The sequence below is a fragment of the Aulonocara stuartgranti genome (assembly GCF_965226115.1).
Source record: "Aulonocara stuartgranti genome assembly, chromosome: 23".
NCBI lineage: Eukaryota > Metazoa > Chordata > Actinopteri > Cichliformes > Cichlidae > Aulonocara > Aulonocara stuartgranti.
This window is the reverse complement of record NC_138958.1, coordinates 40080645-40094472: the sequence shown is the minus strand read 5'-3', so window position 1 is coordinate 40094472 and position 13828 is coordinate 40080645. Positions and strand designations below refer to the sequence as shown.

At 40.8% G+C, this 13828-nt stretch overlaps 1 protein-coding gene across 1 annotated transcript; it reads left to right on the top strand.

Moving 5' to 3' along the window:
• Nucleotides 1-9256: 9256 nt before the first annotated feature.
• Nucleotides 9257-10607, top strand: LOC309701270 (uncharacterized protein; the record flags this gene model as incomplete). The annotated part of the gene is made up of 2 exons (XM_082525362.1): nt 9257-9315; nt 9483-10607. The coding sequence occupies exons 1-2, from the start codon at nt 9301-9303 to the stop codon at nt 10605-10607; spliced, it is 1140 nt and encodes a 379-aa protein (XP_082381488.1). The 5' UTR covers nt 9257-9300.
• Between the last annotated feature and the right edge of the window lie 3221 nt (nt 10608-13828).

Here is a 13828-nt window from a genome sequence, read left to right as displayed (position 1 = left end):
ATTTCACTTGAAAGTGTAGTTTAAGGTGGTCTGAAAAGCTTACAGGGTCCAGCAAAAAAGAAAAGTCTCAAAAGGAAACAGTCCACATGACACCAAATAAAACTTTCAATACATCTGCAGAGAAATGATGAAAAAATATGGAGCATATCCTGATGGAGTGTGCAAAAGAAAGAGCTTGTGATAGCTTATACTTGTGCAGCCATACACAGAACAGAAAAAGGATGGCCGAGGGGATGAAAAAGAGGTAAATCTTATCAAATGGAGCCTTCAGAATGGGCACAAAGAGATGCTAGAGACAGGCAGAGGTTTAGTATTCTGCATGCTCCTCAATGTAAAATTGCAAAGACTTTGTATATCTTACTATCTACAGTGAACGATATCAGCAAAGCATTCAGAAAACAATCAGGAGAAATCTCTGTGTGCACAGGACAGGGTCAAAAATCAGTGTTGTATCTGTGATCTTTGGGCCCTCAGACAGCACTGCATTAAAAACAGGAATTCTGTCATGGAAATCGCTGCATGGGCTCAGGAACGCTCTGTTTGCGAACATCAACAAATGCTCAGAAGATCATCGGAAGATATGATCCAGAAAGGGAGCCATCTACTCCAGCCTAATGCTCATTTAATATGGAGTGAGGCAAAGTGGAAATGTGTTCTGTGTCAGACAAATGTGATGTGAATTTCCTTTTAAAAAATATGGATGGAGAGGGACCATCCGGCTTGTTATCAGTGTCTCTGATGGTATGGGGGTGCATTAGTGTGCAACTGTTTGCCCTGGAAGAGCAGAACAAACACCTGCACTGTTCGTTCAGAGTCGCCTTGCCTTAAAACAATATCAAAATGCAAAAATGCTTCATTTTCCCTGTTAAAGGTGAGATTCCCCGCATGTACTTCATCTTGAATCCTTCACAAAGGAACAAATAAAAACATTGCTTGTCTGTTAACAATGCTCCTCTTGTTCTTCAGAAAGTTTGAACATGTTTTCCATATCAATAACAGATGGCTCTGTATTCGAAAAAAAAAAATCACAGCACTTTAGTAAACACCAATACATCTGACAATCTGTGCTACAAACATTTTTTCTGTATTTTCAATTTTATTTTAAACAACAAAGATGACATTTTAAGACAGAATATGTTTTTTTTCTTCTTCTGTTATTTTTCTACCACATCGCATTATAGTCTTGTTGAATCTTTGTCCTGCACAGCTGCTGTACACTGCTTTTCAGTGTGTCACATGATGACTTTGCAGTAAACAATACAGTGAATGACATTTCCGCCTAAGTTTTTAAACAAGTCTAAGAATGGCTAACTTGTCTGCCTTTCTCATTTTGCACTTGGCACTGCCTTTTAATGGCACCACGTTGAGTCTGTTCGGTCTGTTCCTGAGTCTCTGCCTCAACACCAGCCCCAGGCCCCCGTCACAAAGACTGTTTCTAAATCAGCTGCAGTTTTATCTCTTCCTGAATCAAAGAATGTACTTCCTGCTCTACAAATTGTTTCTGAATCACAGCCTACAAACAAAGTCGGACAGGTTTGAGTCACCTGACCTTCCCTATCTTCCTGAATTTCACTGACACCTCCCATCTTCTTGAGTCAGAGTCTGCTGCCGTCCTTGTGGCTGTTACAGAAACTGCTCCTAAATAAGATTTCTTTTACAAAAGGCCCTTGGGTTGACTGACATGAAGACAGCTTCTTCGTCTGTTCATCATTTAGCTTCCAGCCTCCTTCACACATGCCATGATAGTCAATGCAACTGCCATTAACTCCCAGCACAAGGTGCTTCTGTCATTCACACTAATGTATTATCCTGTTCCAGGCCATCTTAGCCATTATTGGAAGAGGTACCATGGCCACTGCCTTCTAGTACATCCCCAGTTTTACATCCCAGATACCAGCACAGAGAAAGGGTGTGCAGATGGGCTAACAGATTCACTTGAACCAGCCAGTTGGTGGAGTGATTTATCTTCTTAACTCTGCCTCAACTGCATGAATAATCACACGTTTGCCAAACTGTAGGGAACAATCAGAGGTACCTTCTCCCAAAAACCCTGCCAGGTAGACTAGTTCTCTTCTGATCTTCCCAACAGGCCCTGTCACAAACGTATTAGTGCTTAAAACTGCATTAGACAGAGTAAAGCAGCAATGAAAATACAATTAACTTGGCATCTGTCCACTGTTATCTGTCTGCTACATATCTCCCGCTCGTCTTCGTCTCCTTGGCAAGCCCGGAGCTTTGAGACCAGAAGAGCAGAAAAGCAGGCGCATTAGCTACAGGAACAACAGCACCTCAGGGGTTCAGAGACATTCACGCACAGATCTGTATAGATACAGAACAGCAGTTAAACCGCGTGTTAACAGAGGACAGATGTTAATGCAATGCTCATAATGTGTGTGATGTGCAATATGGGACAGTAAAAGCATTATGAGCATGGGAAAAATCAAACAGTAGAAAAACAACAACTCATAAACTACAAGTCATGCTTAAAGTTATGTAACCTTCAGGTTTCACTTAAGGCTTGGAACTCAGTGTTCAGGGAAAAGGTCCTGTCCTCTGATTTGATTGGTTAACAGGGATTTAGGACCTGAAAGTCAGACAGAGCAATGACTCAGTAAAAAAGGCTCCAACGTGCTTATTTTGCATCACACTTTGATTTGCTTTGTTGGGCTGATACTTCATACATAAGACAGGTTGCACCAGCTTTGACGAGTGGCTCCACAGGGGACACTTTTATAAAGGCCTTTAATAAAGAACATTTGACCAATTAAGACCATTTAAACACACACTGACAGATTTCATTATTATGATGCATATAGGTGTGTACTTTCAGATCAATTTGACAAACAAACCTAGCTTACCTGATAATCTTAAAAGGCTAGGAGTGCTACTGTAGTTTGCATATTTTGACCAAATCCTTTTAGTAAAAGTCTTCACTCTATTTTTTGGGGATTTTTAAAAAATGAGCAAATAAGAGCATTCACCCCTGTTCACACTGGTCTCCGATTGATCACCACCATTGGACTGTACCAGGAGATACAAATCAAAAAACTTAGGAGGTGATGAGACACACCTGGAAATGAAAGAAATAAAATTACAAGACAGATTGCTCCAAAGATGCAAGCTCTTGCGTTCTTATATTATGCCAGGTTACATGTGCAGTGAGTAATGAAAGCAGTTGCAACATAATCTTATCATGTGACCTTGTTAGATAAATGTCTGCACTGAAAGGCAGCAACAAAGTAGAGAATCAGTAGGTAACCTTGTAAAAATAGTGAGTGTCTATGCTGCCATGCCATCCCTCTGAACCTGCCACAGAGGAAGAGCCTTGACACAGACAAAACTATCATGAATCGTGTAGTCATAACCAGCAGTCATAACAAAGGCTTATGAGCTGCAACTGAAAAAAGCAACATTACAAGCAATATTTCTGTCACCACAATCCAAGAGGGATAAAAAATCGTTTCCCTCTAATGCATCCTTTTACAGTGTAGAGCAGGGATGGGAAACATAAGGCCCAGTCTTGGCCCGGCCTGACAAAGACTCCAATCTGGCCCACTGGACAGCTTTGAAAAATATGAAAGAGGGCATAAATTTTGGAAATTTGACTGTATTTTTATAAGCTTTACAGCTTTTTCTACTGATAAAGACCTCCCCCCATGACTATTCTTAATATGCCAACACAATTAAAACACAAGTAAAACAGTTAAGAAAAGTTTTTTCACTATCTGGAAATTTCAGGTTTCTTTCTTTTTTTTTAAACATTTTAATGTACTTTTTACAGTGGCCCCACATAAAAAACAAAAACATATTCTGTGAATTACAGGACAGCCTGGGCAATGGTACTCAAGGAGTCTTACTCATTTCTTTCTTACAAGTTAAGCCCGAATGTTGACACATTCATGACAAATCACGAGCAAGAGCCGAAGTTTTGTCTGTTGCTTACAGCTGTTTGCAGGAGTCTTTACACAGAGATCATCATATTTGCTGTATTAGACAGCAGCAGAAGTCTCCCCTGAGCCTTTCTAAAGTGAGAGCGTTCTTGGAGTTCATGCTCAGTGGTTCGTACATTATTGAAAACTATGACATGATTGGTCGACGTGAAAATGACACACTAAGTGAAAACAAATAAACAAACAAAACACCAAAATAGCAACAGTTTTTGATTTTTCAGTATGTGACTTGGATAGGAGAGTAACCTTTATTAGAAACTCTGTTTCATGGTTTCCAGATGCTGAGCGTGTCTCACATTACAAAGATTTGAATGATTTCCTGCAATGTTACAGGGTGGTCAGTAGATGGCACTAAATACAAAGGTATAATCAGGAAGCTCGCATCATCAAGTGTTCAAAACTTCGATGATGATGCTCACATAGGGTGAAAAAACACTTTGTGGGAGATACTGGGTGACTGATGGCATTATGACTAAAAGAATATTGTGAAACTTTAATACTTTAAAAAGGAGCAACATCTTGTGGTGATGAGAGGGTCAAAGTAAAGAGTCTTTCTCCTCCAACCATATATTCAGAATTTAATAAAAAGTGGAGGAGTCCCTAAACATCCACCTGGCTCTTGTGACCTTCCTATGGGGATGAATAGAAGACTCTTAAGAATAAGGGCCTGTGTGTGTGTGTGTGTGTGTGTGTGTGTGTGTGTGTGTGTGTGTGTGTACCCCCATATGAACGCAGAAAAAAAGGATTTCCTGATGGACTCTGCAAAAGAAAGCAAAAAAGATGTGAAGTGATATTTTGGTTGGGGCTCACACTCACACACGCACACATGGAGCAGAGGATGAAAAAGGGGTAAATCTTATCATTTAGAACCTTCACAATGGGCATAAAGAGCTGCTAATCTGCTTCATCTCCCCGGTCCCTTTGTACGAGTGGAAATGGACCTTCTGTCCACCGGCAGCTTGTCACCCCGCTCTTTTGTCCTCCGGTGGATGTGATGGCCTGCCCATCACAAACCTCATCTCTCTCCCCCTTTTGTGGGGACCCGCGCATACAGCCCTCAGCTGGAGTCCTATAAGTCCTTTAGGTGTCTTTTCTTTTATTAAATCCTACCTTTTCTCTCATTCTCCTTTATTCTTCTTTGTTTGCCAGAGGCTGCCTGACACGTATGGATTGTAACAGGCGGGGATAAGACGGATGTGTATGCCAATCTAAATCCGTTGATTTAGTGAGAAGAGAATATTGGTGGTGTTAGGAGTGCTACATCCGATCTCATTAGTACTAAGGGCGATCAATAAAGCTTTTGGGTCTGCTGAATGCAGCGTTCACTGAAGGACTGTGCTTTGTGAGTTTGTTCTTTGCCTTGTGCTCACTGGCAGATGACCTTTGCTACCTTTAATACTCACAAATCACCCGTGATCTATTGGGTGGCAGGACTGGCAACCAAGACAGCCTCTTCATATAGTGGATTTAGTCTGGCAAGCATCTACTTTGCTTTTCAGCAAGGTGCTTACTCCAAATTATATACTTACAGCACCTGATGACTATGAGCCTGTTTTTAAAGAGGCAAGCACTTCTGTCAGAACCAACACTCAGTTAAAAATCACATGCAAATATACAAATACAGGATATTTACATGCAGAATTTCTCCCTGAAAAGACAAGCGTGCCAAGTTTTTTTTATTTTTTTGGTTAAAACATCTGGTCCAGAGGCTTCCTTGCTGACGCTAGTCTGCAGGGAAAAAAGGGAACTTTTCATTCATGAAGTTTTCAACCTGCTCCCTCACTGTGGTACTTGAGCAAACAGCCCCGCCTACAGTTTCTGTGCTGAGTTGTGGTTTGCTTGTGTCACGGATTCTTTGTCATTTTTTTTCTGATGCTTTATAAATGTAGCTCAAGCCTTTTACACAGATGACTAGCTTCCCAGCGCTTGGGTTGATGACCTCCAGAGGAAGCAATGTTCGAAAAAGAGCTTTCCACTTGGAAGGACCTGGACTGAGCTTGACATTGTGTCTCCGAGGTTGAGCTTGAACTATCTGACCCTTGCGGTCCACTGAGAGCAGTTCAGCCACCTTTTCTACAGTGAGGAGAACAGCGCAGAGGATAAGATCTGCTGTCAAACTGCTCTTGACAAACACAAAGGGACTCACTCCACTGCTACTGAACTGAACCCTAGCTACAGTCCTCTATTTAAGGCAAGGGTGGATAGGGTGGATGGGGAGGGGGGGGTGAAAGCCAGCGTGTGAGTGAGAAGTGGTGGAGAAGGAAAGAGGAGAGACAGAGAGAGAGGCATTGTGTGAAAGATAACTCAGGTTAAAGGAGCAACAGTGAGCCAACAGTGTGGAGGATCTGTCAGAGACACAGTGACAAACAGGTTGAGGCAGAGATGCGTCTTTAGAGAAGATGCACAATCCCAGAAGTAGTCTGTTTACACATTCCTGGTACAACGGAATGAAAAACTACAGCAGGATCTTGTTTCTCCACCCCCCCTACACACAAACACATGGATATGCAAGATATGGATGGATATGCAAGCATATTTAGACGTGGTTTCTAAGCTGAAAATGATGTAAATGGCAATCTGTGATGCTGACAGGCACCTTTAAAAAAATCATCTTAGAGTCCTTTTACCACAAGGGGCAGTCCCAGATTGTGGCAACAGGGCAACACATGTAGCTTCCTTAATATGCAGATTATCAGTGCATTAATCAATGAAATGGCTTATCGTGTGTGTTATGCACTCAAACCTCAAGGCTGACATGCATTATGCATAAGATTTTATGACAAACAGTAGAATAAATATTATTGTGTAAGACTCACTGGAGACTATACTGTAGCCATAGTCAATGCTTTGTAGCAAGTAGCAGAATCAATCTAATGAAACCCTTTCCTGCAAGAAGCAATGGTCTGTTTCAGCTTTCTACTAACTATAATAATTATTTTAAAGATGAATTAAAGTGCAGCTGAAAATTGAAGACAAAATAAAAGTAAGATGCAAATACAAAAACACTAAACTAAACACCCCTCAAGTGGTAAACAAAGACACTGAACCATTTAATGGAGATTACATGTCCAAGGTGGTCCCAGTCTCCACAGCACAGATTGAACAGTCGTCTGCTTTCCCCTCCTTACAGTCACAGATTTCTGGGGGGGTTTCGACATTTTAGCTCTTTGATGAGTAAAACCAGCTCCTCGTGCGCTCCAATGGCCTGCTGCAAATGTCGTGAGGTTGATGTGTTTGACCTTCAGATAATGCAACTTCTGCCAAATCTGCAACACCACAGTGAACAGCAGAGGCTTTAACGTGACCGTGTCTGACTCCGAACGTCACGAGATGGTTGGTGAAGCAGAAAAAAAGGGGGGAAAAAAAAGGAAAACCCACATCTTCAATCTCAGTGACTGTGAAATAACTATGGCATGATCCTGGTTGGGTAGACCTAAACACCCTCAGGTCAACTAATAAAAGAGGTTGGGCATTTATATCATATCATATTTAATAATTATATTAAATATATTAATATTATATTTGTCACATAACTGTCAGGGACTGGGTCTCTGACCCAATGTTTCGAGTTTAGTTTGCATTGTTAGATTACAATAATGTAAAGTTTTTGTGTTAGTATTTATTTAGGGTTTAGTTGAGTGTTATTCTACTAGTTAGTCTTGTCTTTTGTCTAGTTTGTCTTGTCCTCTATGTTGAATGTTTAAGTTATGTCGGTGTCTTCGTCTTCCTTATCTGTTCCCGTTTGCCTTGTGTGTTTCGCGCCTTCCCAGTCTGTCATGTGTTGTATGTCTGTGTGTTCCATTTCCCATTGTCAAGCTTGTGATGGCCAAACCCTTGGCCACACTCTAAAGGTGGTAACTATATTTTTATTTCTTCATTTGAAAACAGTAACACACTATAGTTTCCAGGAACTTTATTGATTGGTTTGGATACATTTCTTCTATTTGTAACATTGCACATTTAGTTTACTTATGTATTCATACCAGTTCATTACTTTGATTTTTGACTAACTTTTGTCTTTTATTTCTTACCCGCCATCATCCCTGGGAGTTGCTGGACAAAAGATGGAAGCCAGGGTTTGAAACCATTGAATGCAAAGAGGGATAATTGGACCGCACCACCACTTCCTGCTGAAGGGAGAATGTGTGTTTTCTTTAATTAAAAACAAAGTAGTTGTACTTAATTAAATATTTGAGTTTAGGGTTTAGTAGTTTTGATTTCCTTCTTTGGTGTTTAGTTTATTAACAAACCAGACTATACTGCATTGTTTGCTGTTTACAATTGTGTTTTGTTTAGTTACCCCTCGTGTGTCATAGTGGTCTGATCAGCCATTACATATACCCTTATGTGTCATTTCATGTGGAGGTCAGTTAAGGCAGCCAGCTGGTTTGTTAAGTTGCAGTTTTGCCTGACTTCAGTTTTGTTTCTTTGACCTCTTTTATAAGCTCAACATTTATGACCTTTGTAAATATAATTTTTGGGTTAAATAAATGAAAACCCTATTTGTGTAATAATTCCTGTGTGTAATAATGTGTAATGATTAAATTGAATTGAACTGGAGTGAATGGAAGAGAATTAAATAATGGATTTCATGTTTATGTTTATCTATGTTGTAACAGTGACGACTTGAGACATCTGTTTGGCACTATATGAAGAGAATTAAATAAAATTTAAATGAAAATGATATTAACTGTATTTATACATTTTATATTTTTGGATGAGACACTGTCAGTGTGCTGTTATATAACTCAGGTATTTTTAAGGCCTGACTGGTGGCATTGGTGCCCATTGCTTTACTGTGCTGTTGGATGTGTATGTGGGCTATCCCTTGTACCTGACATTTGACTGGGCATCACTGTGTTGCTATGGCATGATCCTGGTAGTTGTTGTTAATAAAACAATAACAAATTCAAATTCAAACATTGCTGCATTCTTCTGTCACTGAGGATTCCAAACCTGCACTCAGTCTCCTCATTACTTTGGTACTGAACAGACAAACTTTGGAGCTCCTGCAAACTTTATTCACAAACTGCAACTATTTTACACAAATCTGCGACTGACAACAAGCACAGAGACTTCAAACAATCACTGAAGTAAGGACTGAAAGATTTACTTTTAAACAATAATGATTAAGACCTTTTTCGTAAGGTTGTTTTCCCTTGATTGCCAGCTGTTACTGTTTTTATCTTCATATCTTTCATATTTGTCCACCTAAACAATGCTTTAATGATACAGTTTGAGAAGTTTGATATGAATTTATCCAACTGACTTGAAAATGAAACTGACAACTGTCCTGTAATCTTACACAGAGAAACCAAATCCTGCGTCTTTGCCTTGACAGACGCCTAAAATGGCTCGAGCTGTGGTAAGTTACCCTTCACTGTGTCTGTTTCTAAACATTCAATCGTGTGAATTTTTAAAGAAAAATCCAACAACAACAATAATAATATGTAACAGAGCAAAACGTCAGATGACTTGAATGTTCCTCTGCAACACAAGATCCCTTTGGCTCAAAGTCTGCCTCCTCCACAGGCAAAGGAGAAGCTCCCACACTCATCCAGTGGAGACCGTTGTGCTCTGGACAATGAAGTTCCCGCTTTCATGTTCAGACCTATCAGCGCACCTGCACGTGAGCTCCCAAGTCCACCACCTGCTGATGCCAGCTTTCATTCAAAGGACACAAACAAGATCATGCATCCAGATTTGAAAAGTGATCGTTCATCCCTGGATGATGAAGTGGCGTTTTTCATGTGTCCTGCTGATGTTCCTCTGCCTCCGAGACCTCCACCCACTGCAGAGTTACGTCTCTGCAGAAAGCGCAGATATTCTGCTGTTTTTTCTGTGGAGGATGAAGAGGAACATTTGATGCCTAAACGCATGAGGCTGATGAGTTCTGATGTTCCAGTTTCTTCAAGTCCTCCACCTGCTGATGACAGCTTTCATTCAAAGGACACAAACAAGATCATTCACCCAGATTTGAAAAATGATCGTTCATCCCTGGATGATGAAGTGGCGTATTTCATGTGTCCTACTGATGTTCCTCTGCCTCCGAGACCTCCACCCACTGCAGAGTTACGTCTCTGCAGAAAGCGCAGATATTCTGCTGTTTTTTCTGTGGAGGATGAAGAGGAACATTTGATGCCTAAACGCATGAGGCTGATGAGTTCTGATGTTCCAGTTTCTTCAAGTCCTCCACCTGCTGATGCCAGCTTTCATTCAAAGGACACAAACAAGATCATGCATCCAGATTTTAAATATGATTGTTCATCCCTGGATGATGATTTGGCCTTTTTAATGTCTCCTCTGCCTCTGACACCTCCACCCACTGCAGAGTTAGGTCTGGGCAGAAAGCGCAGATATTCAAGCGTTTTTTCTGTGGAGGATGAAGAGGAACCTTTGCCTCAGCCTAAACGCATGAGGCTGATGACTTGGGATGTCTCTAAGTCTCCAGCTGCTGAAAAGAAGTATGTTTTCTTTACGTGTCCTGAAGATAAGAGGTCTGAGTTACCTCTCAGCTCCCCCCAAGGCCATCCACCATCACCGGTCAATAATAATGACACTGACCAGTATACCATTTTGCTGCCTCCTGAAATCCCAGTACCTCCAAGTCCTGCCCCTGTTGGAGTTCTAGAAACTGTTGATTTTCCTTGTGTTTAAATTTAAATAAGTGTTTGTAGTAATAAATAAATTTTTGAGCAAATACATGTTGAGATGATTCGGTTGCTTATGATGGTTATAATTATCCAAACAGTATTATTCCTAAGAAGATCTTTACTTTTTCTACTTATTTTCTCCATGAACTATTTTGATGTCTATTTTGAAGATCCACTCATATCATGACAGTATGCTTATTCTCAGTAGAGTGTATAGCCACATCTGAAGAAAGAATAAATTAAAGTCACTCATTAACAACTTACCACATACGCCGGAGCTGAATTCAAGATGTAAGCAGACGTTTCACAGATATCTTGGTTGTCTTTCCATTTCCTACACTAACAGTATCCTGAGAATTGTCTTATACAGCTGATATAAAGGTGAAATTTGATGACTTAATCTAAGCATCATCAGCTTAAATGCAAATGAATCCACTGTACTTGAGGTAACCTAACACTGACCATGAACGCCACAATCACTGTGCGCCAGTCCAACACAGTGCTTTACTGTGAACTCACCACAGTACTGCAAACTAAAGTGTTTATCTTCCAGTCCAATCCAATCCATCTTTATTGAGAAAGCACTTTAAAAAACCCAGGACAAGACCAAAGTGCTGTACAGTAAATGAGTTAAGAACAATAGAATAAACATAACAGTAAAAAAATAAAACACATAATACATAAAAATTTTAAACAGCCCTATATTTAAAAACAAGATAAAACAGCAAAAATAAACTAAAAAACTCAAACTAAAAACCAACATCTTACAAGGTGTCAAAGGTCAGGGTGAAGAGATGAGTTTTCAGGAGTGATTTAAGAACAGGCAGAGAAGAAGCCTGTCTAATCTCTAAAGGCAGATCGTGTCACAGTTTCAGAGATGCTACAGCAAAAGCACGATGTCCTCTAAGTTTGCGCTCAGTCCTGGGAACATTCAGGAACAGCTGATCAGCTGACCTGAGACAGCGGGTGGGTTTATAAGACTGTGGCAGCTCAGAGAGTTAAGATGCAGCTAGGTCATGGAGAGCTTTAAAGGCAAATAAAAGAATTTTAAAATGAATGCCAAAAGAAATGGGCAGCCAGTGAAGTGAAGCTAAATTAGGGGAGATGTGCTCAAACCTTCGAGTGCCAGTTAAAACACAAGCTGCAGGGGTGACGTAGGAGCAGCGACATGTAAAGACGCGTGGCTGAGTTGCTCTGTGGGGATACGCTATTTTTTCAAATAAATACTGCGACATTGGGCACTAACGCGTTATCTGTCGTTAGCTGAGTTATCACTGCAAACGTGCGCATCACCTAAGGGAAGTTTGCAACAATGTCAGGATCCAAACACAATAGAAAGACTGATGGAGCCAAGGCAACTGATAGCAACGCTACATTCCCGGACACGGCCGCGCTAATGGCTGCCATAGCTAACTCGGAGAAGAACGTAGTCGCCAAAATTTCTACGCTGGAAGCAAAAGTCGAGACCAAGTGCCAAGCTCTTAATGAGCTGATCGATTCGCTTCGCAGCAATGTTTCTGACCAAATAGATGAAGTGCGGACTGAACTTTGTGCTAAGATTGATGCTCTAGCTACTACCTGCACTGACCACCATAGCCGGCTAACTAGCCTGGAAGAAGATGCAAACACGTATTCGGACCGGGTTGTGGACTTGGAGAAGCAAGTTCACGATCTGAAAGAAGTTGTGTCAGCTCTTTCGGACAAGACCGAAGACCTTGAGGGGAGACAGCGCAGATGCAACATTCGAATACTTGGCGTGAGGGAGCACTTTGAGACTGCCCTGTCACCTCTGTGGCCCAGCTACTAAAGGAGGTTTTGGCTCTGGATACTGCTCCGACACTGGATCGGGCACATCGCAGCCTCCAGCCCGTCCCTGCGAGAGACCAGAGACCCAGGCCACTTATTGTCAAATTTCACTACTTTCAAGAAAAGGAGGAGGTACTTCGCAGGGCCGCGTTAAACAGTCCCCTGACGCATAATGGAGACAGAATCCTAATTTTCCCTGACCTGCCATCTGCAGTCGCGAAGAGACGGGGGGCCTTTAAAGAAGCTAAAGATCTACTGAGCGGATGTCGGGGTGTGAGATTCGGGATGCTATACCCAGCGAAGCTAAGGATTTCTTCCCCTCTTGGTGAGGAAATATTTACCAATCCGACGGCTGCTAAAGACTACGTCAAGAATCGCATCTTGGCTGTGTGTGGGAATCAAGACACGGACTGAGTGGACTGTGGAACCTCAATTGCTTTTTGACTCTATTGTTCACTGACTCAGACTGCACCTTAGATGGAGGTTTGTACTTTTGCTACTTTCATAATTTAATAGGTCTGCATATAATTGTTTATCACTGAGCGAAGTAAACAACCAAGAGAAGTAGAGCTGGGCGATATGAGATTTTTTCATATCACGATATGTTTTTTTCATTTCAGGCGATAACGATATCTATCACGATATATGCCAAATAACTATATTTGTAAGATTTAAATGTGCCGTTGCTCACAAGTAAAATGTGAAATAATCAGCAGCTTGTTTTTATTTAAATATTTATTTCCCATAATAAGTTCAACAGGGTAGATGTACTTAAGGAACATGAGACTTTTTCAGATAAATAAAGGCAAATATTGCAAACTACACAAAAGGCAGCCGCTAAAGCGTTTAAGTTTCAAAATAGAACAAACGAAACAGACTAAATTGTCAATTCCACTTAGAAACAAAATATTAATTCTAAAAATAAATCTTAGTTTGTTTTACAGAAGAACAGACAAAACTGACTAACTTTTGTCAATATCAAATAAACTGAGAACTAAAAGGAAATTCTCAATCTCTCCTTGTTGTATAGCTGAGCTTTTCAAACAGTTTTAACAGTTACTTTAGTCTGACAAAAGCCGAATGACGAATTAGCGCTTCCAGTCAGAGACTGAGGCTACGTCCACACGTACACGGGTATTTTTGAAAACGGAGATTTTCCGTTTTCGTTTTAAAAAATAATCCCGTCCACACATAAAGGCAGAAATGAAGGAAAACGCTGCTATGAATATGCCAAAGCAGCAGGTGGCGCTAGATTCCTAACCGTGTAGAGATGTTGGCCAATCAGAAGTCTAGAAGCCTCGGTGGGAAAAAGTAAACAAAGCTGGGGCATAGAAGCAGAACCGAGTCGTATGTGTGGAGGGACAGTAACTGTGTGTATATGTAAGCATTTAAACACTGCAGAGAGTAGAATTAACAGTA